This window comes from Pelobates fuscus, chromosome 10 (assembly GCF_036172605.1).
Source record: "Pelobates fuscus isolate aPelFus1 chromosome 10, aPelFus1.pri, whole genome shotgun sequence".
Classification (NCBI taxonomy): domain Eukaryota; kingdom Metazoa; phylum Chordata; class Amphibia; order Anura; family Pelobatidae; genus Pelobates; species Pelobates fuscus.
Genome location: NC_086326.1, coordinates 107,527,666 through 107,553,163, shown reverse-complemented (window position 1 = coordinate 107,553,163; position 25,498 = coordinate 107,527,666). Strand labels below are relative to the sequence as shown.

The following is a 25,498-nucleotide window of genomic DNA, read 5'->3' as shown; positions in this document are numbered from 1 at the left end:
TTTAGATTATGCTGCTCTTAAGGCATTACTGTCTATAAGTTAGTTTCATATGACACAATGCTGCGGCTGGCACCTGGTGGTACCACGCATAGATTTCACTAATTTGATCTGTTTTAATTTGTTAGAATTTTGTCTGATATGCATGTTTGCAAAGCAGCACTGTCTTTTACTCGTGTTTATACTTAACCTGATAAAAAAAATTGCAGGTTGCTGGTCTTGAAATTTGAAAACTATTCTTTTCCTGATTTTCTGTCAAGGCTACCAAACTGGTGTAACTTTTCATGCACAACTAAAATAGAGAACATAATAAAAAAAAAAGAAAAAAAAAAAAAAGAACAATCTTTCCCAAAACCAACAAGGAGCCCTGGCATGATCCCCCGAGACTGTGTGGAAATGTACTTCGACTAATTGATGCGGTTTTTGAAGGCAAAGGGGGATTCACACCAAATACTGATTTGATTTACACTTCTCTTCAAGCCCATTTCATAATTGTTAAAAGATTGAGGGTTATTTCAAAACAAATCATGCATAATAAGACAAGATGGTGTGAAAAACTAGGACTGCAATATACCCTTCACACTGCTCCAGAACATTTATATTGATATGGCACATCAAAGATTTTAGTGTTCACCTTGTCATTTCACTCCGATATGTACCTTAAATATGATGCTTTTCCTTTTTACTCTTTGTGGAGTAAACATTTAAATATCTTCGGATTATATCAATTTGCAAAACATCCATTTACCTAAAAAGATTTTTTTTGTATGCATTAGCCCGTGTCGTAATAAAAAACAAACAAAAATAACTATGCACATATCTGGGCCAAGTAGAGAAAGTTAAGAAATCTAAAAAAAAAAAAATATATATATATAAAAAATAATAATAAATAAATAGAATACTTCAAATGTAATTCTGATATTGATGCAGAACATAAAAAAGACATACTGCATGTTTCCGCATTTTGGTCTTTTATTCATTTTTGTAAATGAAATAATAAAAATGAAGGCACCCTCCCTCAAAGTACCCTTGTCAGGGAGGTGGGGAAGGGAGATTTATTGCCTGCGCCCCAACTGTAAAATAATATATATATATATTTATATGTATTTATAAATTTGTGCAGATCACATCCCCTCTCAGATAAAGAAAAATAAAAAGTATAAACATTAAAAAGAGTAGTGCCCCCACTATCCACACATCATAAGAGGAGGAAAAAAACTTCCTACTCCTGAATCCTCACAGGATAACCTGTAGATATATCATCGGTAACGGACAGATAGGGTCATTAATCCTCTGGTGATGCAGAAAAAAAAAAAAAAATCAAAAGCACTGTGGAAAAAAGGGAATTACTGATCTGTCATTAACAAAGATCACTCCCCAAAAAGACCACAAAAGTAAATATTTGCCAGACAAATACTGCCCTGTGAGTCCACTGTGGACTTGTACTATCAAATCAGATTTATGTGGACAGAAAGGGGGTATTAAAATCTGAATAGAAACATAATAAAAACCCAAAGCAAAATCTCAAAAATCCCACAGGTGGCTGCAACTGAACAGTAGGGGCCAGACAGGAAAGTGCCAGCACTGGCCATCTCTGATGCTCACGCTGGTGTGCTGTCTTTTTGTGACAGTCTCTGTGTCTCTAAGGTCTCGTCTTCTCATACAGATATCTCATATGTAGTTCCACCCACACCGGATACAGTCTTTACGCCCCCTGGACGTGATGGGCTAACCGGAGGAGAGACAGTAGCCTGGCCATTACTGCGAGAATGCGGAGACTTCACAGGAGACTGATCCCTATATTAGTAACAGAAACAGTTATAGTGATGGCAGGAAAAGAGCTTACTTGGCATTCAGTAAATGAAAATGGTGAAAAGGTCATAAAACTCACTTTAGTGTTAGAAGGGGCAGAGCGGCTACATCTGTATCCCCACTTCGGTGGTGGCTGATCCTAGGCTTGCCATATCGAGGGGCAATAGGAGGAGGACAGGCTGGACGAGGACGCTCCCTGGTTGAAAGATAGGGGGAGGAGATTCCGGCTGTTTCTGTCTCTGTTTCATCAGAGGGACTGAGCAAACTCTGGTACGATAGGCTGCCATTCTGTGTCTGATTAAGACTCTTGTAGGAAGTGGATGTTGTCCCTTCAGAAGGAAGAGATGGCAGTGGTCCAGGACCACCTGTAGCTGACCGTAAGCTAGAGGAGCGAGCAGGTGGTGGGTGACAGGAAGGATCAGGCTCCAGACTAGGTTCAGAGCGAGAACTTGGGGGCCGGGATAGATCCGATGTAGGGACAGGAGAGTCCTGAAGACTGTCTACACGAGAGAGCTAGGTGGAGAGAATCAGAATAAAATAATCAGGAACATTCTTCTAATCAGATAAATTAAAGTTTAAACATAGGACTATGGTGGCATGTAATCATAACAAGTATGGATAAAGCCATGTAAAACACACAGAATGCATAGTTGAGTTACATATTCATGGTATTCTTAGTCTGTAGGTTGCATTAATAAGATAAAATTAGTGGAGCTTAAACTCAAATTCAGGCTATAAAACCTTTACCTTGGCTCCAGATGATGGTATGCTTCCACCACTGCTAAATCCTGGACCACTGTTGTATCCTGGACGGTATCTGTACATAGTGGGAGTAGGGGGGCTCTCTGCATTTAATGGAGCACTCTCTGTATTGGAAGAAGAAAGATGTCAATCTGCATGCCATTTACATATTTTTGCATCCTTTATCTACTAACATTTTGTTTATAACCACTCGTTCAATTACAGTTCTACATTCCCATGTAAGAAATAATATGTACACCCCTCCAGTCATCACCTTCTCTTTCTCCCAGGATTAGCTGTGCTCTTAGTCCTGCGTATCGGCTTAAATCTGGTTTTGGTGGTGGAGGTGGATCCGCGTCAGCTGATTGAGACTCTGTCAACTCTAAACTGCTCCGTGACTGGCGGGAAAATAAAAACTTAATTTGTAAAGTATATAACTCATACAGTGGACTTTACAAATGAACAAAATGCAAGTTCGGGGCAAGACCATACATTTCAATGTTCAAAAACGAAATAAACGAAATGTACGCAGGTATATATCGTTGGCAGTCTTGCGTAACGATACATATCTGCCTACAACAAAGTGTAAGTCTGCTTGGCAATACACCGATTTATATGCATAATCAGGTGTCTTGCCCAAGTATACTAACAGGTAAGGTGGTCTCACACCAGGATTCAAAGATGGGTTTCTGGATTCTAAGGTCCACATGCACACACACACACACACACACACACACACACAAAAAAAAACAAAACAAAATAAAACCAAGCTGTAGTAGAAAATGTACTTCAAGCGTTAGCATGCGATGGTCTGGCTGTTGAAAGTACATGATAATGTGGATTATGTAATAGGATGTGGATAAAGAAAACAAATGTAACATTTGAAAAGGCTGCGGTCAGGAAACTGAAATTAACCATTAAACACTTGCTGTGCAATCTATATAAATGTATATACTTGCCGAGAAGCGACAATACAGATATACCCTACCTGGTAGTGCTGAGGGGGACTCTGCACCCCATTGTCCAGGATTTTAAGGCCAATCTGACTTTCAGATACTGCCGGACGGATAAATGGTGGTGAAACAGAGACCACTGAATAAGTGTGATTACGTTTAAGGTACCTAGGAATACAGTACAAATATTAGACTACAGAAAAAGAAACATCTGTAAAAAGGAAGCATTTACTCGTGTAAAAACAATAATTTTCCTAACCAGAACAGAAGATGCAAAACATCAGTATACAGAGAAAAAACACATTTTGCATGTTTTTAAATGTTACCAATAGACAACATACAAAAAAAAATAATTACATGAATATAACCAGAGAGAGAAGAGGAGACCGAAAGTAATAGATCTACAGCCTTTTCATTCCCTGCCGCTTGAATTTAGCTCCAATGGGGTTAAAAAAAAAAAAAAAAAAAAAGGAGGAAGTAACAGAATCGGATGTCTGATTGACAGCCAGTGGCGTGTTACAAAGTTAATTTATAAAAGTGCCAATTTACATCCGCACTTAATAAAAAAAAACCAACAGGACACATGCTACATACATAAAGCATGGCAGCAAGCGATCGTGTTCCTTTAAGTATCTAGTGACCAACCACATTTACTGGTGAAATCTGACCGGAAACAGACCTTGGTTTTCTAGTTCTAAATCTAGACATTACCACTGCTCTAAACTGCCTTTATATTTAATGCTATAAATATATTTAAGAGAATGGCAAAACAAAATCTGCACGTCAAACATCAACGAGATCATAAGTGCTACGCACACATATATGTGAAAGGGATGACTGGTCAACAAAACAGAAGACTAGCCTGCAAAGTGTTAAGGTATAAGGCATATTTTTAATTAACTTTTCTTGTAAATACATTTTTGCACAATTTTTATTCAATCTATACATAATGAAAAACAATGGTTCCTCATTTCTACTGTACAGTGTCCATATAATATAGTGTAGGATTTTTGTATGTTTTCAGGATGACAACATTCTTCATCAAGATTGGACTAGTGCATTTTGCATTTCTTTTGTTACCTTTCTCCAAGAAAAATGTGTGGTTTAAGGTTAGTGTAGTGCCTACTCTACCTATTCGGTGGCTATGGACGCCCATGCTAAAGACCGCTCTCTTTCTAACTCTAGTGTTAGCCAAAGTCAGACAAAAGTAATGTTGCACGAACCCAGTTGTAAGAACAAACATATAGCTAGTTTTCGATCTTATACGTGAAGAAAAAAAAACATCCAAAGATATGACAATCACTGTAACAGTGCTGAATGTATACATACAGGCAGCACACACAAACACAGTCAGTACACACCACTCACACTCACATAGCCAGAACTCACCTAAGGCAAAAATAGCTATGTTGTGACTATAGTAGAGTTAGAATATTTTTCAGCTATTTTGGCCCTTGTATTTCCATTGAGATTTAAAGGACCACTATATGGTTAGGAACACAAACATGTATTCCTGACCCCTATAGTGTTAAAAACACCATCTAGCCCCCTCTTGCACCCCTAAATATAGTACAATATTACCTTTCTTCCAGTCTGCTGCTTCTGGCTCAGCACCTGATCTGTCTTCTTGGCTGACATCAGAAGCAGTGATCTGAGACAATCACAATACTTTCCCATAGGAATCAATGCATCTCTATGGGGAAAGTTCAGAGTCTCTATGCAGAGGGTGGAGACACTGAATGGCAGTGCTGCACACTAGGCAGCAATGCCCCAGGACACACCTTTAGCAGCCATCTGAAGAGTGGCCTGTGGAGGTTTCCCTAGGCTGTAATGTAAACACTGCATTTTCTCTGAAAAGACAGTGTTTACTGCAAAATGCCTGAGGGAAAAAAAATAGGTGTAGTAGTTATGGTGACTATAGTTTCCATTTAAATTTGTTAACATTCAGAGCTCAGTAATGTTCAGTAATGTCTATGGCTCTTGGCTCGGGCCGTATTTTTTGTTATTCAAATTACCCCATTGATAGGCTGATTTAAAAAAAAAAAAAAAAAGTTCCATACCCCTGAACCTGTACAGGTGTGTGGAATTTGTACACACACACATTACATATAGTCAACACAGACCCACACACTCATTACACCTAGCCACCACACAAAACACTATGGATGAAGACAGAGGTCAAGACTCTAAACTTCAAATTTTCACAAATTAAATCTAAATGCAAAGATTGAGGCAAATATAACCAGTTTAAACTACAGGCGAATTAAAGTAATTTACCAGATCAGTTTGGCCCCAGTTTTTCCCATTCAGAATTAGGATTCAATTTAATAATTTTAGATGTCTTACAAATAATTCAATAATTTTGAATATACTTTTAAAAGCATTTTTCCCTTCCAATATATATATATATATATATATATATATATATATATATATATATATATATATATATATATACACACACACACACACCAAATCACTTGGCACTCACCCTGTATGAAAAATATAAATGGACACTGCCTAGGTGGGATCTTACAAATGCGTTACCTGCAGCCACAAGATCAGCGGAAGTATATTCGCACATCCACACAGTGGGAAACGATTTCCCATATTACAATACACTGTAATACAACTAATCATGTGATTTACATGTGGACTTGCTTATTTGGGGAAGATGGATCTCAGATTAAGGGATCGGATAAGGGGACACAGGTCCGCTATCACAACAGAATTTAGGGACCAGTGGACTGATTAACCTGTAGAAAAACACTTTTTGGCAGGACAACCCAGACTTCCCACTTTTAGGTTTATCGCTATAGACCATATTGCCCCCGTTGCACATGAAGGGGATAGATCCAAATTACTTCTACAAAGAGATGCTTATTGGATTCACCGATTGGACACTGTAGCCACCAAAGGGCCTAATGAGAACATTGTGTAGTTTATGTTCCTATGATTGGGTTAAATACTATGTGGCACATGTTCAACATTTTTAGTATTGATAGCAACTCTTTGGTAGTTTGTGTTTTTGTATATGATGTTAGTTTAATACTAAACATTTAGCACCAGCTTTTGATTTTTTGCTTTGTGCATTATATATTGAAAGTAACATTGATGCATCACATCTGCCACCTGGTGGTGTGATGCAATATCTTACTATCCCTGTGCTTTGGGGATCCAGTCAGTGGTCTGAGCTCTTTTTCACTCTTATTTTTAGCACTTTTTTTTTGCATTCACACATATTCCACACAACACTTCTTGTACATATTTGCACGCCTCACTTTGCCCTGAGCCTGCCTTTCCCTGCTAGCAACTTATTTTAGGTTTTCTCGGCTTCTCTTTCACACATGCAGTGATTTTTCCTGTCTCTTGCACATATTGTGTACACGTTTCCTAGCAACCAGTGGAGATATGGCCCACCATGCCCCCATGTCAGAGGTCACGTGGTCTCCGCGAGCACTTCCAGGTCACCCACTGCATGATGACCTGCCCATTCGTTATTGGTAAGTTTTTTTTTTTTTTTTCCTATTTAATAGTGGTTTATTTTATTACATTGTAAACATATACAGACACGATATTCAAATATTTTTTAAATATTAAATCATTTCAAAAGCTTATCAAGTAATATTACAAAATCAAGGCCTTAATTTAGAAAATTCTGAGTTTAGTAAATAACCCTGCCAATATCCAAGGCTAAGGAGGGTCTCCAAACTTTCTAATTTGTTTTGAATATATCTTTATTGTTTTCACAATATAAACGCATATATCAAACTGATTTGTGGTAAAGCAGGTAGTCGCCCACGCAGGGGCATAAACATCAGTAAATAAAGGTGCAAACATTTTGTCGTTTACGCAGAAGCGGATTTGTCATAGCTTGTATAGCATAACAGTCAGTGAAGGCAATTATGTGCACCAAGAATAATATGTAGCTTTACAGTTTCATGTTATAGCGTAATATTGAACTACATAGCAGGAATTAACATAAGCCTAACTTTAAAGGGACTCTATAGTCACCATATAAAAGCAAGAAAGACAGGTCCCCCAGCCTTCCTTCTTGCTTTTATATGAACTTTCATTCATTAAAAAAAAACAAATCGGTGTTTTTATATTAAAAACTTACCTCCGTTCCAGCGCCGAGCTCCCCGCTAGGCCGCGCCCCCTTTTTCGTCAAAATGACGAAATCGCGGGGCCCAATGGGACGGCTTCGCGCTGGACCAATCGCGTTCTTCATAGAGCGGCATTGAATGCCGCCCTATGAAGAACCTGAGCGCTTTACCGCGCATGTGCGCGGAATGCGCGTTCGCGAGCTGAGCTGTCTGTCTGACAGCTCAGCTCGCTTTCTAAAATTATCAATAATAATTTAGGGCCCCCACCCGCCCTGTGCGGCGGGTGGGGGCCCTAAAATTATAAATGGGGGGGGGACCTACTGTCCCCCCCCCGGCCCCCACCCCTGTGCGGCGGGTGGGGGCCCTAAAATTATCAATGAGGGGGGGACCTACTGTCCCCCCCCGGCCCCCACCCCTGTGCGGCGGGTGGGGGCCCTAAAATTATCAATGAGGGGGGGGACCTACTGTCCCCCCCCGGCCCCCACCCCTGTGCGGCGGGTGGGGGCCCTAAAATTATCAATGAGGGGGGGGACCTACTGTCCCCCCCCGGCCCCCACCCCTGAGCGGCGGGTGGGGGCCCTACAATTATCAATAAGGGGGGGGACCTACTGTCCCCCCCCGGCCCCCACCCCTGTGCGGCGGGTGGGGGCCCTAAAATGATCAATAAGGGGGGGGACCTACTGTCCCCCCCCCCGGCCCCCACCCCTGAGCGGCGGGTGGGGGCCCTAAAATGATCAATAGGGGGGGGACCTACTGTCCCCCCCCCCGGCCCCCACCCCTGAGCGGCGGGTGGGGGCCCTAAAATGATCAATAAGGGGGGGGACCTACTGTCCCCCCCCCGGCCCCCACCCCTGAGCGGCGGGTGGGGGCCCTAAAATGATCAATAAGGGGGGGGACCTACTGTCCCCCCCCCCGGCCCCCACCCCTGAGCGGCGGGTGGGGGCCCTAAAATTATCAATAAGGGGGGGGGACCTATTGTCCCCCCCCGGCCCCCACCCCTGAGCGGTGGGTGGGGGCCCTAAATACAAAGGGGGCGGGGGACCCTAGTTAACCCCCCCCCCCCCCAAAAAAAATATCTCCCTACCTACCCCCCTCACCCTAAAAATAATGAGGGGGGACCATTAACTAAAAACCTGTAAAAAAATGAGATAAAATCAACTTACCATTCGATGTTTTCTTTCTTCTAAAATCTTCTTTCTTCAGCCCCAAAAAAGGCCAAATAAAAATCCATAATAACCGACGCAATTAAAAAAAAAAAAAAAAAAAACCGAGCGCAAAAAAAAATAATCCATCTTCACCCATGGAGGGCTCCGCGCAGACTGAGCTCCGCAGGGCGGGGGAAGGCTTATAAAGCCTTGCCCCGCCCTGCAATTATGCTAAGAACACTCTGATTGGTGGGTTTAAGCCAATCAGAGTGCTCTTTGTCATTTTACAAGCGTGGGAAAGTTCTTTGGAATTTTCCCACGCTTGTAAAATGACACAGAGCACTGTGATTGGATGGATTTCAAGCCATCCAATCACAGTGCTCTGTGTCATTTTACAAGCGTGGGAAAGTTCTTTGGAATTTTCCCACGCTTGTAAAATGACACAGAGCAATGTGATTGGATGGCTTGAAATCCATCCAATCACAGTGCTCTGTGTCATTTTACAAGCGTGGGAAAATTCCAAAGAACTTTCCCACGCTTGTAAAATGACAAAGAGCACTGTGATTGGATGGATTTCAAGCCATCCAATCACATTGCTCTGTGTCATTTTACAAGCGTGGGAAAATTCCAAAGAACTTTCCCACGCTTGTAAAATGACAAAGAGCACTCTGATTGGCTTAAACCCACCAATCAGAGTGTTCTTAGCCTAATTGCAGGGCGGGGCAAGGCTTTATAAGCCTTCCCCCGCCCTGCGGAGCTCAGTCTGCGCGGAGCCCTCCATGGGTGAAGATGGATTATTTTTTTTGCGCTCGGGTTTTTTTTTTTTTTTTTTTATTGCGTCGGTTATTATGGATTTTTATTTGGCCTTTTTTGGGGCTGAAGAAAGAAGATTTTAGAAGAAAGAAAACATCAAATGGTAAGTTGATTTTATCTCATTTTTTTACAGGTTTTTAGTTAATGGTCCCCCCTCATTATTTTTAGGGTGAGGGGGGTAGGTAGGGAGATAAGTTTTTTTTTTTTGTGGGGGGGGGGGGGTTAACTAGGGTCCCCACCCCCTTTGTATTTAGGGCCCCCACCCGCCGCACAGGGGTGGGGGCCGGGGGGGGGACAGTAGGTCCCCCCCCTATTGTGAATTTTAGGGCCCCCACCCACCGCTCAGGGGTGGGGGCCGGGGGGGGGGCAGTAGGTCCCCCCCCTTATTGTGAATTTTAGGGCCCCCACCCGCCGCACAGGGGTGGGGGCCGGGGGGGGACAGTAGGTCCCCCCCCTATTGTGAATTTTAGGGCCCCCACCCACCGCTCAGGGGTGGGGGCCGGGGGGGGGGGCAGTAGGTCCCCCCCCTTATTGTGAATTTTAGGGCCCCCACCCGCCGCACAGGGGTGGGGGCCGGGGGGGGACAGTAGGTCCCCCCCTTATTGTGAATTTTAGGGCCCCCACCCGCCGCACAGGGGTGGGGGCCGGGGGGGGACAGTAGGTCCCCCCCTATTGTGAATTTTAGGGCCCCCACCCACCGCTCAGGGGTGGGGGCCGGGGGGGGGGCAGTAGGTCCCCCCCCTTATTGTGAATTTTAGGGCCCCCACCCGCCGCACAGGGGTGGGGGCCGGGGGGGGACAGTAGGTCCCCCCCTTATTGTGAATTTTAGGGCCCCCACCCGCCGCACAGGGGTGGGGGCCGGGGGGGGGGCAGTATGTCCCCCCCTTATTTTTTATTTTAAGGCCCCCACCCACCGCACAGGGGTGGGGGCCGGGGGGGGGACAATAGGTCCCCCCTTATTGATAATTTTAGTGCCCCCACCGGCCGCACAGGGGTGGGGGCCGGGGGGGCAGTATGTGCCACCCTTATTTTTAGGGCCCCCACTCACCGCTCAGGGGTGGGGGCCGGGGGGGGGGGGGGAGGAGAGTAGGTCCGTCCCCCCCCCCCCCCCCCCCTTCAACCACTATTGTGGCCAGACAGCATCCCTGTGGGTTCGGGCTTCAGCTGTCAGCTGAAGCCACGCCCACAGCAGTGCTGACAGGCTGTCAGCACACAAAGCGCGTTCACAGTGCTTTGTGTGCTGATAGCCCGTCTGATGCATTCACCCAGAATGCATCGGACGAGAGGCCTTTTTAGGGCCTCTGAACTCGGAAGTCCCTCTGGTGGCCGTCTGATTGACTGCAACAAGAGGTGTTCCAAGCTTCCAATGTAAACACTGCATTTTCTCAGAAAATACAGTGCTTACAAGAAAAAGGCTCCGGGTAGCTGTAGCACTCACCTAAACAACCTCATTAAGCTGAAGTTGTTCAGGTGACTATAGTGTCCCTTTAAAGCTTTCGTGGCTGAAGCGGTGTATTTGTCTGGCATTGTGATGCTGTAGTGCATCATAGCTATTAACATTATGTCAATGTCTTATTAATTGCACTATAAGCATGCTATGGAAAAGAAAAATAATAGGCGCTCGCTAGAGTGATCAGGCGGCAGTATACAAAACAAGGATTCCCTAACCTTGTGAGTGAGTAATAGGAAAACAAGAAAGGAGGCGTATACCGCGCCTAGTGGTTTATATATGTAAAGAATACATACATGGGTCTTTGAATTTTCCAATTAATTCAAAGACACATGTATGTATTCTTTACATATATAAACCACTGGGCGCGATATACGCCTCCTTTCTTGTTTTCCTATAAGCATGCTATGTGTTAGGTGGACAAATATAAAAAATAATGGCTTTCAGACTTTTAGCACAAGGAGTACATTTGTTGTTAAGCTGCTGTGCAAGAATATATAATGGAGCTATCTGATTAGCAAGTATGCAGTGGTAAGCGGCTGTACTGCAGTTTTAATCTGATAACACTTCAATCAGGTGCGAAATATGGGCAGCATATATTTGTGTTAGCGAGACAGCTCATATGCATTGCAATCATACTTCAGAGGCATGTATCACTAAGCAAATAGGTATTCACTTTAAAACAGACAATGCCTGGTAGGGCAGCATCCAATGTGACATGGAGGAGGCATGCAATATAACTAAATGTGTAAGCAACAATTTCGTAAACATCTAAAACTAGAGTGCATATGGGCTCCCCCAAGAAGGAGAGGCGACATAGTCAGCAAAAACAAAAGCAGATGAGGGTCTCCCATGGCCTGGTCGTGGCGTATCTCCCGGGCCGCCGAGTCTCCGTCAGTCTCCCCCAGGACGGCCCCGGCCCAGCACCTGAGTCCTCCGTGTTGCTGTGGGCACTCGGGAACAGGGTCAGTCCGCTAGACCCCCACACCTAGAGTCCGCGGGTCACCCGCCCCCTGCACCTCCCCATCACCACCTCAAACCCAGTGAAGATTGTGTCCCAGTGTCTCTCCCGGTGCCGGCCTCATACTTGGGACCGGTGCACGCGGCCCCCGGCCACCGGTCCGCCAGAAGGGCCGCGCGAGCCCACCCCACAGGGCTCTCAGCATCGGGGACATGGCTCTCCGGGGACCTCCCAGACCCAGAGGCCCAGGCACTCACTTTGTCATGTCGGGGATGTTTGTCTTGCGGCGGGTTGGCACTGTGATGCGCTATTTCACGGCGCCATGACACTTATAATGGCGGCCGATGCTCATATGCCGCATGTAGGCCGAACCCGGTCCTCCATGCCCGCCTGCCATGCGGTCAGAGTCATGCGGGCGTCGGAGCTTTCCCCCTTTCAGATGCGGCAGGTTGTGCTTTTTTTTGAGCGGGTTTGGGTCCTGGTTGGTGCCGTTCCCGGCGGCTTGCTGCTGGAGCTCATGCGGATGGCGTCCAGTCGGCCCGGCCCCGCCCCCCTAATTTGACATTTTCACTGGGCTAAGTTTAATCCCTTGGACAAGAAGATTTATTTTCTTTTCTCAAATTTCCACAGCCCTGATAGAACTATCATTATTTTCATGGTCAGTGTCATAAGAAGGTAGAAATCCGGAATAATCCTCAAGAACCCTTCTAACCATTTTTCTTAAAGGAACACTATAGTGTTATTTAAATACAAATATGTATTCCTAATGCTATAGAGCCCTAGTCACCTAAACTGTGATTAGGGCCTCGTTCCGCGGCGAATAAATGGTTAATTAACCATTTATTTGCATACTGTAATCCAGCGCCAGGCTCCCTCGGCACTGGTGACCTCTCCTCCTCCATCGACGTTAGCTCCCGGGTGGAGCCGAATACGCATGCGCGGCCAGATGCGCATTCAATTCCCACCCGTAGGAAAACATTACTCCATGCTATGGGGATCTTTTTTGACGGACCTCCAGCTTCCAAGTGCGATTTACTCAGTGTAAAGCACGGAAGCGGTCAGGGAGGAAGCCACTAGAGGCTGGATTAACCCTGCAGTGTAAACATAGCAGTTTCTCTGAAACTGCTATGTTTTCAGCTGCAGGGTTAAAACTAGGGGGACCTGGCACCCAGACCACTTCATTGAGCTGTAAGTTGCATTTGTCATGACAGATATTCTTTAAAACCAGGAGTGAATATTGGTTCACAATGTAGCTGTGGTAATATATGTCTATACAACATACTGGGTAGTGTTTGCACTCAATTACTCGGTGGTGCTGGTATTTAAGAGGTATCCCTCTACTATAACCTCCAAAATTGTGAAAACCAAAATACAAATAAATAAAATACCGCACTCTCAATATAGTTTCCAAAAATGAAAAAGGTAGAAGTAATATAGAAATGCCAAAAAAATATAATTTAATAAGATATATATACAATCAAAAATTGATATCTATTCATACAAAAAAAGTTCGATGATCTCAACCAAAATTTGAAAATTCATCTGTTTGCTGATCAAACTATTATGCAAAACAATGTGTACTCCAGAATACATGTATATACCCATGTGCCTTTGCTAATCCAGAATATATCTCAAAATTCATATATATACACAATCACAGCTCTGCATAAAGGACAGACTATCCAATCAATCCTTTGAAATTCATAGGGTTAAAGTAACAAGCGCAGAACCTGCCTCTAAATTCATATATGTACACATTTGAGAATCATTCTATAAATCCGATCTCTGTATAGACATCAACCAATAAGTAAATATAGAAATGGTGTCAGTTGTCATATCTATAAACGAACAAACAGATAAATGTACTGTTTAAACAGTACATTTATCTGTTTGTTCGTTTATAGATATGACAACTGACACCATTTCTATATTTACTTATTGGTTGATGTCTATACAGAGATCGGATTTATAGAATGATTCTCAAATGTGTACATATATGAATTTAGAGGCAGGTTCTGCGCTTGTTACTTTAACCCTATGAATTTCAAAGGATTGATTGGATAGTCTGTCCTTTATGCAGAGCTGTGATTGTGTATATATATGAATTTTGAGATATATTCTGGATTAGCAAAGGCACATGGGTATATACATGTATTCTGGAGTACACATTGTTTTGCATAATAGTTTGATCAGCAAACAGATGAATTTTCAAATTTTGGTTGAGATCATCGAACTTTTTTTGTATGAATAGATATCAATTTTTGATTGTATATATATCTTATTAAATTATATTTTTTTGGCATTTCAATATATGTCTATAGACAACTCCTGTGAAACTGCAAAGGTTGAGTAAAAGCTGCATAGGTTGGGAAACTCGTTTTGTTATGAGTTTTCTTGATTATACTTCAATAGGAAATTGTGGAATGTGAAATCAATTACACTGTATATCCAATACCCAAAACACGCACTATTTTAATTAAACATAAGGAATAGAAGAAAAAAAAATGATAATAGGGAAATATCTACGTAATAAAAATGTAATACATTTAAAACAAAAGCATTTTCTTTTTACCTGGGTGGTGGAGAGCTGCATAGTACATGGCTTACATTTCGATAGCAGCCATCACTAAAAGGATTTACTCCTCCACGGAACTTCCCTGTGACCTAAGAAAGATACCACAAGGAGAATGATTAGAGCAAAAGTTAAAGAAACTGAGAAAAATAGTGCAATGCTTATAGTTCAAGATGGGATTTTAATCTGTACTCAAATTTAACTGGGAACTCTTTAAAAATAAAACATAGAATGTGACGTTAGATAAGAACCAGTCGGCCCATTTAGTCTGCCAGATTCTCTAAATATTTTAATTAATCCTTGGCGACAGCTGCGCATGCGCATTAGGTCCCCCTTGACGGCTGACACTGACGGAGGAAGAACGGAGGTGGAGCCTGACCCTGCACTGAGGGACATCGGCGCTGGATTTAGGAAAGTGACAGATTTTTTTTTTTATTTTTTTTTAACAACTTTGCTTTCTTTGCACTATAATTTCCCTTTAACCTCTACCACTTCAGCTGGAAGGCTATTCCATGCATCCATTACCCTCTCAGTAAAGTAACACTTCCGGATATTATTTTTAAGCCTTTGTCCCTCTAATTTAAGACTATGTCCTCTTGTTGTGGTAGTTTTTCTTCTTTTAAATATAGTCTCCTCCTTTACTGTGTGGATTCCCTTTATGTATTGAAATGTTTTTTCATTTATCTATTTATTTAATTAACTATTACTTAGTCCAATAATTTTGAGACTGGAGAAGTCATAAGTTGCATTTTCAGTTAAATTTGGGGAAAACACGTGAAGCATTGGCTGTGTTGGGCTATTTCGATTGCTTTTGTTTGCTTTGTTCATTGCAAACTGCTGAAACTCTGTAAATTTTGACGATAAACCTGATTTTCAATGGGGGTTAAATAATTTGTATTAACAACTGCAAGGGTCATGTGTGCTTGGACTTTCCCTTAAAAGTAAATTTAACAAGTATCATAAAAAAGACAAAGATCCAAATCTACTTATAAAATTTAGAGGGGGAATATATATATATATATTCTAATAAACCCACTTAAAGGGGACCATTAAATATATAGCAGGGATGAAAGTTCACAAACTGACTTATTGCAAAGGTGGAATCCAATTCAATAATTAAGGGTTGGGTCCCAATACTTTTGTCAATATAGTGTGTGTATATGTATTGCTTCCAAATGCGTATAGATAAAAGTAAAAGCAATACTCCCTCCAAAGATTTGTGCAACCGATGCATGCAAAACAAATGAGAACATAAATAATAAAACCTACCCTGGCGTGTCATTTTAATATAAGACATCAAAAAGAATCCCAAAAGACACACTAAGAGAGTAACTTATCATAAACAATATATCGGAGTGGATACAAGATCACATTCTGACCTGTTCATTTGTGGTACGACCTCTTGACACAAGCACAATGTGGAAGCCAGTAAGGCCAGCAACAGGAAAGAAAAATAATCCAGCCACACACATCACAGAAATACTGGGAGATTGTTAAGAAACAAAAACATACAAAAAAGGAATGTGAAAAGCACTGGAAACAGAAGAGAGAGTTGGAAAGGACTGAAAATGTATAAAAAAAATAAAACTGGAGAGAAAGAGAGACAAAAAAAGTTAAAGAATGGTATGAGATAGAAACATGAGATTACAAAAAGGATACGTCACAGCTGCTGGGATGTCTCGCAGCTGGTCAGGATGCCCCAATGTGTAGAAAAGGCCGCAGATAAAGACACTCATTATGTGTAACGTTAGAGACACCAGGAACAGGAAGAAGTAACGGTAATTCCTGCGTCCAATGCAGTTGTTTACCCAGGGACAATGATGGTCAAATTCCTAAAAAAAAAAAAAAAAAAAAAAAAAAAAAGAGAATTAGGTAAAGAAGAAAGTATATGAGAAAGAGACAAGAAAGTAAAAACACAGGGATTCAAATAATAGGACAGTAATAGAAAAAAGAAAAAAAAAAAACACTTCAATGATTGTGAAATGTTTCTTGGCGAAATGCTGCACATTCAGAGTTTAACCACTCTTCACCTCAGGCAAATTATTGGGGCGTCATTAGTAAGACCAGAACACAATCTCCGGGCTGGTTAGTTAATGTGAATTCTGTGCATATTTCTATGAATATACGGTCATTCATTGGATAAAAGCAACCAGCTGATGCTCTCAGCCAATGCAAGGCTGACAGGATCAACATCTGGCTGCACGTCACCTGACAAGAGAGCAGCCTCGGTATATGGCATAAGGGCAAGACGGTTTTGCCCATTACTAAGTAACAGGGTAAGTTTTTTCATTAAAGGCATAAATGTACGAATTAAGAAACTAGATTATTAACTGGAGCTTGTAAAAGATAAGGGGGGGGAGGGAAACATTTTACTTAAAGGGATACTATAGTGCCAGGAATACAAAGCTGTATTCTGCCTCCCCCATCCCTCGCTGACCCCCCAGGTTTTTTTTTTCCCTTATATACACCTGCTTTTTATTATAGCAACCCTGTCCAGTATATGAAATGGTTGCTTAATCAAGCACCTATTAAACATGTACATGTACACACATATATAAAAATACACATAAATCATACATCCATACATATAGAAAATACACACAGAATTATTCACTGTATTCAAAAAGTAATTTTAATTAGGCCACGCAAGTCAGGTTTGTTTTGAGTTCTTCTTTTTTCTTGGCTGGAAATTTCAAATTTACTTTGAATTCATGTAGAATTTTTAAAAAGAATTCACACAAGTTAGTACAAAACAAAAAGCAATATTCAACCGCTGGAGAAACTTAACTACTGTGTAGTCAGCTGTGAAACATGTATACTTCAATTTTTCTCATTATAAATTTGAAATGATTACAAATAAAAATACAGTTGAAATATGACAAATTGTGTCAGAAAAAAACCCTGCACACTGGTTGTAAAATTCTGCTAGTTTGTCCATCTTTAAAAAAAAAACAAATAATAATAATATCATCACCCTAATACATGGATTTGCATTCTGATATTTATGATTGAATCCAACACTTACCTCCACACAGTTGTCACAGACACTGCAGTGTGAACATCGGGGAGGTCTGTAAAAGCGGCATGTTGAGCACCACTTCATGCGAACTTGTACGCCTCGTACTTCCACTGTCTTATAAAGTGGTGCACGGAAGTCGTCTTCTTTATCTTCATCTTCATCCGCTGGAGTGAGAGAAAATGCAGTGAGACAGGAGGTAGTGTACACATTGTGCAATAAGGTATTCCCATAAGTTGGGTGTACTATTTTACCTCGAGGGAAGATTCCAGGATCCATGAAAGTGGCCATACTGAAATTGGCCAAAACAAAGAGAAACATGACAGCGTTATAAGCAGGAAGTGCTGGGGACACCTCTTCACTAAGCCAGGGGCATCTGTAAAAAAAATAGTCACACACACACAAAAAAAAATGCAATATTAAGATAAGACTAGCTAGTTTTTCATAGAACAGAGAAGGCACTGAATGTGACAAGTGAGTAGAAAGGGTAATGTGATTGTTAGCTTGGGAGGAGGGTTCAACTTTAAGTAATGGTGGTGAATGATTAAAGTGTTACTCCAACTTGATTTTAAATTTAGTATGCACTATTGGGCATTACTTAGCTGGGTGCCCCGTTTAAAACCTGCATGGAAAGGCAAAAACTGAAATCCAGCACTGCTCTTCACACCTTAATCCAACTCCTTGGGAGGTCCAATCAAATTCTTTTTATAGAGAAGCATTTAATTGGACCATTTCACTGGCTCAGATCACATGCATACGCCCTGAGCCAATGAGAAAATAAAATAAAATAACAAAAACAATTAAAAGGGACACTCCACTGCCCAAATACAAAATAAATAATAATCACAGTTCAGTAGATATAGCCCAAATAAAAACATTCATTTAATTATGCATTTTTACATTGGGGGTATATCTAAAAACTTGCAAAACCTGCAGTTCTGTTGTCTGCTGCCTTTGCAAACCCTCCCCTTCTAGCCCTGCCTAGACTTTCTGTGTCTGTCCAATCACAATCTTCCCAATGCAGCTCAATGAAAATCTTTGCAAGGCATTGCTCTGAGCAATTGCTGCCTCTGATCTAACCATACCGGGGGTAACGGGAACTGTTGTCTGCTTGAAAGCCAAGGGGGTGTAACCATTTTAATTTCTAAAAGTTTAAAAAAAATTCTGTTGAAATCTGCACATTTTGCAAAAAAATAAAAAAATAAAAACACTTTTCACAAAGCTTTTCGGCAAGCTAAAGTGCTTTAAGTGTCTGAAGTGTCACTTTAACAGCAATGGAGAGAGGTGGTAGGGAGCAAACTAAGGGATGTAGGGGAGATAAGGCTTCCTCATACAGACACACTGCATGCAAGGGAGAAACTCATCCCCTCTATCGCCAGTGTGCTGTGCACCGATGACTGGTGCAATTTTTGCATAAAATTTCTATTAATTTGCCCAAGTCTTGTGTTCCAGAGGTGCAACTAGCAGCAAAGTGCAGATTGCTCTTTTTGTGCTGTGTTTCCAGCCGAAATGCTGCACAAACAGACTCCTACCATCATGACCACTTCAAATCCACAAAGAAGTCATGGTTGTTGGAGTAACCCTTAAAGCTTGGATTTGGTTCTTGTCAAATGTATTTATTTATTTTTTAAATACTTTTTACCTCCTAGGCACATTATTTAAAATGTTGCCCACAAATGCAGCACTAATGGAAGCTGGTGGGGAGCTTTGTGATTATCTGTAAAGAGGGGAGGGAATATATTAGTAATTGTAAAAAGGGAACGGGCGAACAAGTGTAATCTCTTTACGAGCTTGTTACACGCAAAGTAATCCTGCAAACTGGGACAGAAATAAGTGGACAGATGGAATGTCTGACAGGGCGAGCAGACAAGGAAAGCCAATAGATATAAAAAGAGGCAGATCAGGAAAATAGAGGACAGATGGACAATAAATAAAAAAAATAGAGTGCCTGTGGATCATTATCAAGCTGCTATCAATAATATCTCCATGATTTAAATAAATAATGGATCAGTTACACTGTGGAAGATGAGGCATGCTGTGAAATAAGGGCAAACGTCTGCTTAAGTTTATTTACATAATAAATATGTGAGGGAGGGACAACAGTAATAACGAGCAATGTCTGTATAAGAGGTCTACACACAAAAGACACTGATGCTCATTGTGTCCAGTCTATCTCATATTGAATCAAGACTCAAAATAATAGGTCACTTTCTTGAACGGCACAAGATCTTATGGTCACATCTAGGCATACTTTCTGCTTCCTTCTACAGTTGTGCAATTAGTTGGAGTTTGAATTCTACAGCTGAGAAAGTTCACATATAGAAAGCAGTGAGAATTGGTGTTTTTAAACTCACGAGAATGTGAAGAACAACGTAGTTGATCCCACCAGAAAGACTGTTGCTGCAGCCACAGGGATGTACTTGCTGGGTTTAAATGACTTGACAGTTCCTGCGGGCATCGTGGAGATGGGGGGAGGGATCTGGATGGTGCAGCATAGCCCCACACAGAGCCGGGAGGGAATGGGAGAAATAGGAAGGAGGATAAGGGGTGAAGGGATAGATTACTATGAAATATATCTCCCCATGCTAATTACAAAATAAGCGGGATAGATAAAAGAAACATATTGAAATAAGAGGGGGGGGGGGAACAAACAAACAAACAAAAAACAAAAGAAGGGGTGGGACAGTAAGAGGATAAAAATGAGGATTGAAGCTTGGTTCTTCTTTATGATCCAGGGGCTTCCCTTTGGTTGTCGCCTCCCCTCCTCCTCCAAACCTCGAGGGTGAGGGGAGCAGACTATGTCTTGCAGCCCTCTGCCCCCCTCCCCTCGATTAGTTTGTCTCCCTCCTTTCTGTAATCCCTTATTAATCCATGTGGCTTATGTCAGTGCAGTCTCTGGTTTGAAGACGTACTTCTGGATGAGATTGTTTTCTAGACCTGTTAAAGAGAGATACAACAATATATTATCAAATGTTACATACACCACACATAAGTCAAATGAACAAACAGTTTTGTGTCCATGCTTTTAAATTGGATAGCAACATTTTATTTGATCAAATTACAATTTAACACAAACACCATGCATGATTAAGATGCACAGGTATTCTAATATGACATTACGTTCAAGATATACAATGGATAGCACTATATTCCAATAACCTCTTAATGACCATGTATCATGAAACAGGGGAATTTGTATAACCTCTAGAAAAGGAGTTATTATGGAAGTGTGACTAGTTTACTTAAATGTCCGACCTCCACCTGTGATGGGAGCTACCTAGTACAAGGCAGTAATCGGGTAACCCAGTGAAGAATCAGGAAGTTATCCCTTTACAATTACAACCCCATTGAAATTCTGAATGGTCTATAGATTCATTTGGCAGGGATTTAATGTAACTATCAGCAGCTAAGTTTGAAATTATCCATAGGGGCTATAACCGAAGGTAAATTGTATGGTCAATCCTCCATATTATTAAGTTTATCACTTCTCTAGCCCGGCGGGGGAGACCTAATGCGCATGCACGGCAATGGCCGCACTCGTATCATTTTTTTTCCCCATAGGAAAGCATTAATCAATGCTTTCTTATGGGGGGAAAAAAATCTGATGCTGGAGGTCCTCATGCAGAGCGTGAGGATGTCCAGCATTAAATACCAGACAAAAGGTCAGTTTTGATGCAGGAAGCCCTATAGTGGTTGTTCTGGTTCTCTGGCACTGCCATGTTTGACATTGCAGCACAAAGTACAAAAGGGACACAGCACCCAGACCACTTCAATTAGCTCAAGTGGTCTTGGTGCTTACAGTGTCCTTTTAACCTTTCTTCAATAAATGTTGTAGTGCCATAACATACTTCTTAACAACGCGTACCCAATTGCAGAGCATATTCAAGATATGTCTGCCTAATATAGTGTAATTTACACCCGTGCTGCCATAACAGCTCTGATGAGTCGAGACACAGACTCCTCAAGACCTCTGAAAGTGTCCTGTGGTATCTGGCACCAAGGCATTTGCAGCAGATTGTTTGAGTTCTGCAAGTCGTGAGGTGGACCCTGCATCCATCGGATTTGTTGTGCCAGCACATGCCACAGATAGGCTCGGGTGAATTTGGAATAGGGATCGACCAATATTGATTTTTTAGAGCAGATACCGATAATCTGTGAACTTTCAATCTGATAACTTACTGATATTCAGTACATTTACCATTTTGAAAAAATAAACTATTCCTAAAGGTAAATGCACAAAATATACATGCCACATGTAGTGGATGCAATGTGTTTAGACGGGGAGCTGTTTGTGTAGTGTGTGTGTAAAGTGAATGCAGTGCTAGTAGTGTGTGTATATATATATATAATGAATGCAGTGTAAAAAAAAAATCCACACACACACACACATTATATATATATATATATATATATATATATATATATATATATATATACACACACATATACATATATATACACATTTGTTTTTTTATATCATTCCCTGGTGGTCCAGTGCCATGGTCTGTGCAGTGGGGGCCCAGAAAGCTCTTACTTACCTTCTCAGCTGCTCCCTTCAGCTCTCCTGTCTAACTCTCGTGGCCTGTGTGCCGCGCGGAGCGTTGCCATGGTGATCCATGGCGACGGCCGCAGGACTCGCGAGATTTACACAGGGGAGCTGCTGGGAAGGTAAGAGCTTTCTGCGGGCCCCCAGGACCGCCGGGCCAATTACAAGGTCCTAGTATGTATTATCGGCAATATCGGTATCTTAATTGTCAGATACTGATTTTGCCGAAAATACAGAATATCCGCCAGACCGATAATCGGTCGATCCCTAATTTGGAACCAAGGCAACACCTTGAACTCTTGAGCCATGTTTCTCAAACCATCCCGGGAACAATTTTTGTGTGCAGGTGCATTATCCTGCTGAAAAAGGCTACTTCCATCAGGGAACATCATTACCATGAAGTGGTGTACATGGTCTGCAACAATCCCTAAGTACATGCTCTTCAACAATCAAACTAACATCCACTTGAATGCCAGGACACACTGTTTCCGAACAGAACATTGCCCAGAGTATAACACTGCCTCCACTTGCCTGGCTGCTTCCAATGGTGCCACCTCTTACCCAAGGTAAATGACGCACACACCAAGCCATTTACCTGACCTAAAAGAACATGTGATTCATCAAACCAGGTAACCTTCTTTCACTGCTCCATGGTCCAGTTTTGATGCTTACATCCCCAGTAAAGGCGCTTTTGGAGACGGGCAGGTCGGTCAAACAGCGATTCACTATGTGTTCTGACACTTTTCTATCATGGCCAGCATTAAATGTTTCAGCAATTTGAGCTACCCTGTGTGTCAATAAGCTTGGGCCCCTATGACACTGACTCTGGCTAACTGGTTGTCCTTCCTTTCACCATTTGTGTAGTTACCAACAATACACACCGGGAGCACCACCAAGATTTGCCGTTTTCGTGATGCTCTAATCCAGTCAAAAACACCTCAATCTTTTCACTTGCCCATTTATCCTGCTTCCAACATATAATATTTAAGAACTGACTGTTCACTTGCTGCTTGATATATCCCACCCCATGACAGGTTCCATTGTAAAAGACATTTGGCAACGTTGTTCAACGTTGTTCACTTCACATATCAGTAGTTTTAATGTTGTGACGGATCAGTCTAGTTTTGTGGTGGCTAAAAACAGCCGTATGATGCTGCCGGAGGTGGAGATACATCTCCGGTAGTAGTGGAGTTCTCTCTATATGTGCAGTGTTTCAAAGCGAAATGCTGCCTATACAGACTTCAGGCACCATGACCACTCCAAATCACGGAAGTGGTCATGGTTCTTGGAGTAACCCTTTAACTCTACCAAATTTGAAGATGAGAGGCCAATGTGAACAGGAGTTATGTTAGATTCAGTAAAACCGGAATTCCCATTTACAGTAGTTTCCTTACAGCAGACAAGTTTAAACATGACTTGCATGTTACATCACAAAGTTCTGCTGTGATCTTGGCAGAGTGAAAATTGTTCCATTGCACCATGAAGTGAATTGGAGTGGTATAAAGCCTTCCTTACCATTACAACATGTGCAAGTGACTCAGAAATTAACACATTTTCTAGCATAGGCATGCGCAGCACATTTCATTAGGGTGTGCACCCAGGAGTTCTTTCTTGATGTTATTTTTTTATATAAGGTGAATTTTTATGAAAGGAACATTTCAAACATCATAAACACTATCCACTGCAGTAGTTATGGTGCTATTACCGCTCTGGTGTCCTTCCAGTGTAATTTGTCATATTGTTGTAAAACAGTTTAAACAACTTTACTGGCTCCAACTGGTCGCTTGCACCTGGAGTCCCTGCTTCCTGTTCCTCCTTGCAGACCCTGATTTAGCCCTATAAAGACACCCAGCATCTTCTACAGTACATGACTTAGTGCGGTGAAGGTGCCTGGAAGACCCATGAAAATTGTCAAATTGTTCTAAAAACTACATTAGAAAGGTGCCAGTGCACTCCAAGCACCATAACCAGGCTACAGAGATTGTGGTGCATAGTGTATTCCTTAAAGGACCACTCTAGGCACCCAGACCACTTCAGCTTAATGAAGTGGTCTGGGTGCCAGGTCCAGCTAGGGTTAACCCATTTTTTTGTTTTTATAAACTTAGCAGTTTCATAGAAACTGCTATGTTTATAATAGGGTTAAGCCTTCCCCCAAATCCTCTAGTGGCTGTCTCATTGACAGCCGCTAGAGGCGCTTGCGTGATTCTCACTGTGAAAATCACAGTGAGAGCACGCAAGCGTCCATAGGAAAGCATTGTAAATGCTTTCCTATGCGACTGGCTGAATGCGCGCGCAGCTCTTGCCGCGCGTGCGCAATCAGCCGACGGGGCGGAACGGAGGAGGATCGGAGGCAGAGATCTCCCCGCCCAGCGCTGGAAAAAGGTAAGTTTTACTCCTTTTCCCCTTTCCAGAGCCGGGCGGGAGGGGGACCCTGGGGGTGGGGGAACCCTCAGGGCACTATAGTGCCAGGAAAACGAGTATGTTTTCCTGGCACTAAAGTGGTCCTTTAAAATACTCAATCACAAATGTCTTTTTTAACCAACAAACCCAAATAGTGATATGTATGTGCAAAGACTGTGTGCCCAGACCAGACCCCACTCATAAATCCAAACAAAGAATGACTGGCCACAAGTTGGAAAAGATCCAAGCTAGACTTACTGAATCACAATCAACAATGTTTTGGCTCCAGAAGTGCCTTTCTCAAGCTGAGCTGACAAAGGCTCTTCTAGAGCTGAAATGTTGTTGATTGTTTGTATATACAATACATACACATAAATATATCATATTTTGATAAATATATAATTTTACATCATATTCAAACAATTAAGTATTTTTACCTTCTGTTAAGGTTTTTTTTTTTTTTTTTTGGGGTGTTGGTATGGAGGAGGGAAAAACTTTAAAATCTTGTGTCCAAATGTGCTTGTGATGTCAATTCACTGCAAACTGCACCCTAGCCCAGCATTATACGAGCTGAAGCCATTATAAAAGGTGAAACAGCCGGCAAGGGTACCAAAGTGCCACCTATGTAACATATACATAGTCCGCGGTCCTTAACAACCGTTTTTTGTTGGACGTACCTAGTACGTCCACGGTCGTTGGCTTCACAGTTCCTGTGCAGCAGGTGAGTTTTCTTAGCAGCCCTGGACAGATGCAGGGTCAGTGTGATGGTGGGAGGCTCTACTCTGCAACAACTGCAAATGTCCTGCACAATTCCAGAATGCACTCTGTAACGGAATGCAGTATATTAGTCCACGATATCCGTTGGTATCTTCAGGTAATCCACAGTCAGAGTAGAAAGCAAGGCAATATCCCCAATCCTCCCAATAACCGGACGAAACACAGTTTGGGAGTCAACTAACTCGGTTTATTCACAAGCAGCGTATTTA

The 25,498-nt window shown here is 42.0% G+C and overlaps 1 protein-coding gene across 1 annotated transcript in view; it reads right to left on the bottom strand.

The window, feature by feature from the left end:
• Positions 1-951: 951 nt before the first annotated feature.
• ZDHHC5 (zinc finger DHHC-type palmitoyltransferase 5) overlaps positions 952-25,498 on the bottom strand; it is a 52,906-nt gene continuing 28,359 nt past the window's right edge. Inside the window, exons 2-12 of the mRNA XM_063434801.1 lie at positions 19,921-20,503; positions 17,821-17,942; positions 17,576-17,733; positions 16,210-16,382; positions 15,930-16,032; positions 14,551-14,642; positions 3,539-3,671; positions 2,825-2,948; positions 2,557-2,675; positions 1,889-2,322; positions 952-1,794 (exon numbers count right to left, since the gene is read on the bottom strand). Of these exons, the coding sequence (XP_063290871.1) occupies positions 1,656-1,794; positions 1,889-2,322; positions 2,557-2,675; positions 2,825-2,948; positions 3,539-3,671; positions 14,551-14,642; positions 15,930-16,032; positions 16,210-16,382; positions 17,576-17,733; positions 17,821-17,942; positions 19,921-20,024 (1,701 nt within the window). The 5' untranslated portion in view covers positions 20,025-20,503 and the 3' untranslated portion in view covers positions 952-1,655. The remainder of the gene's footprint in view (positions 1,795-1,888; positions 2,323-2,556; positions 2,676-2,824; positions 2,949-3,538; positions 3,672-14,550; positions 14,643-15,929; positions 16,033-16,209; positions 16,383-17,575; positions 17,734-17,820; positions 17,943-19,920; positions 20,504-25,498) is intronic.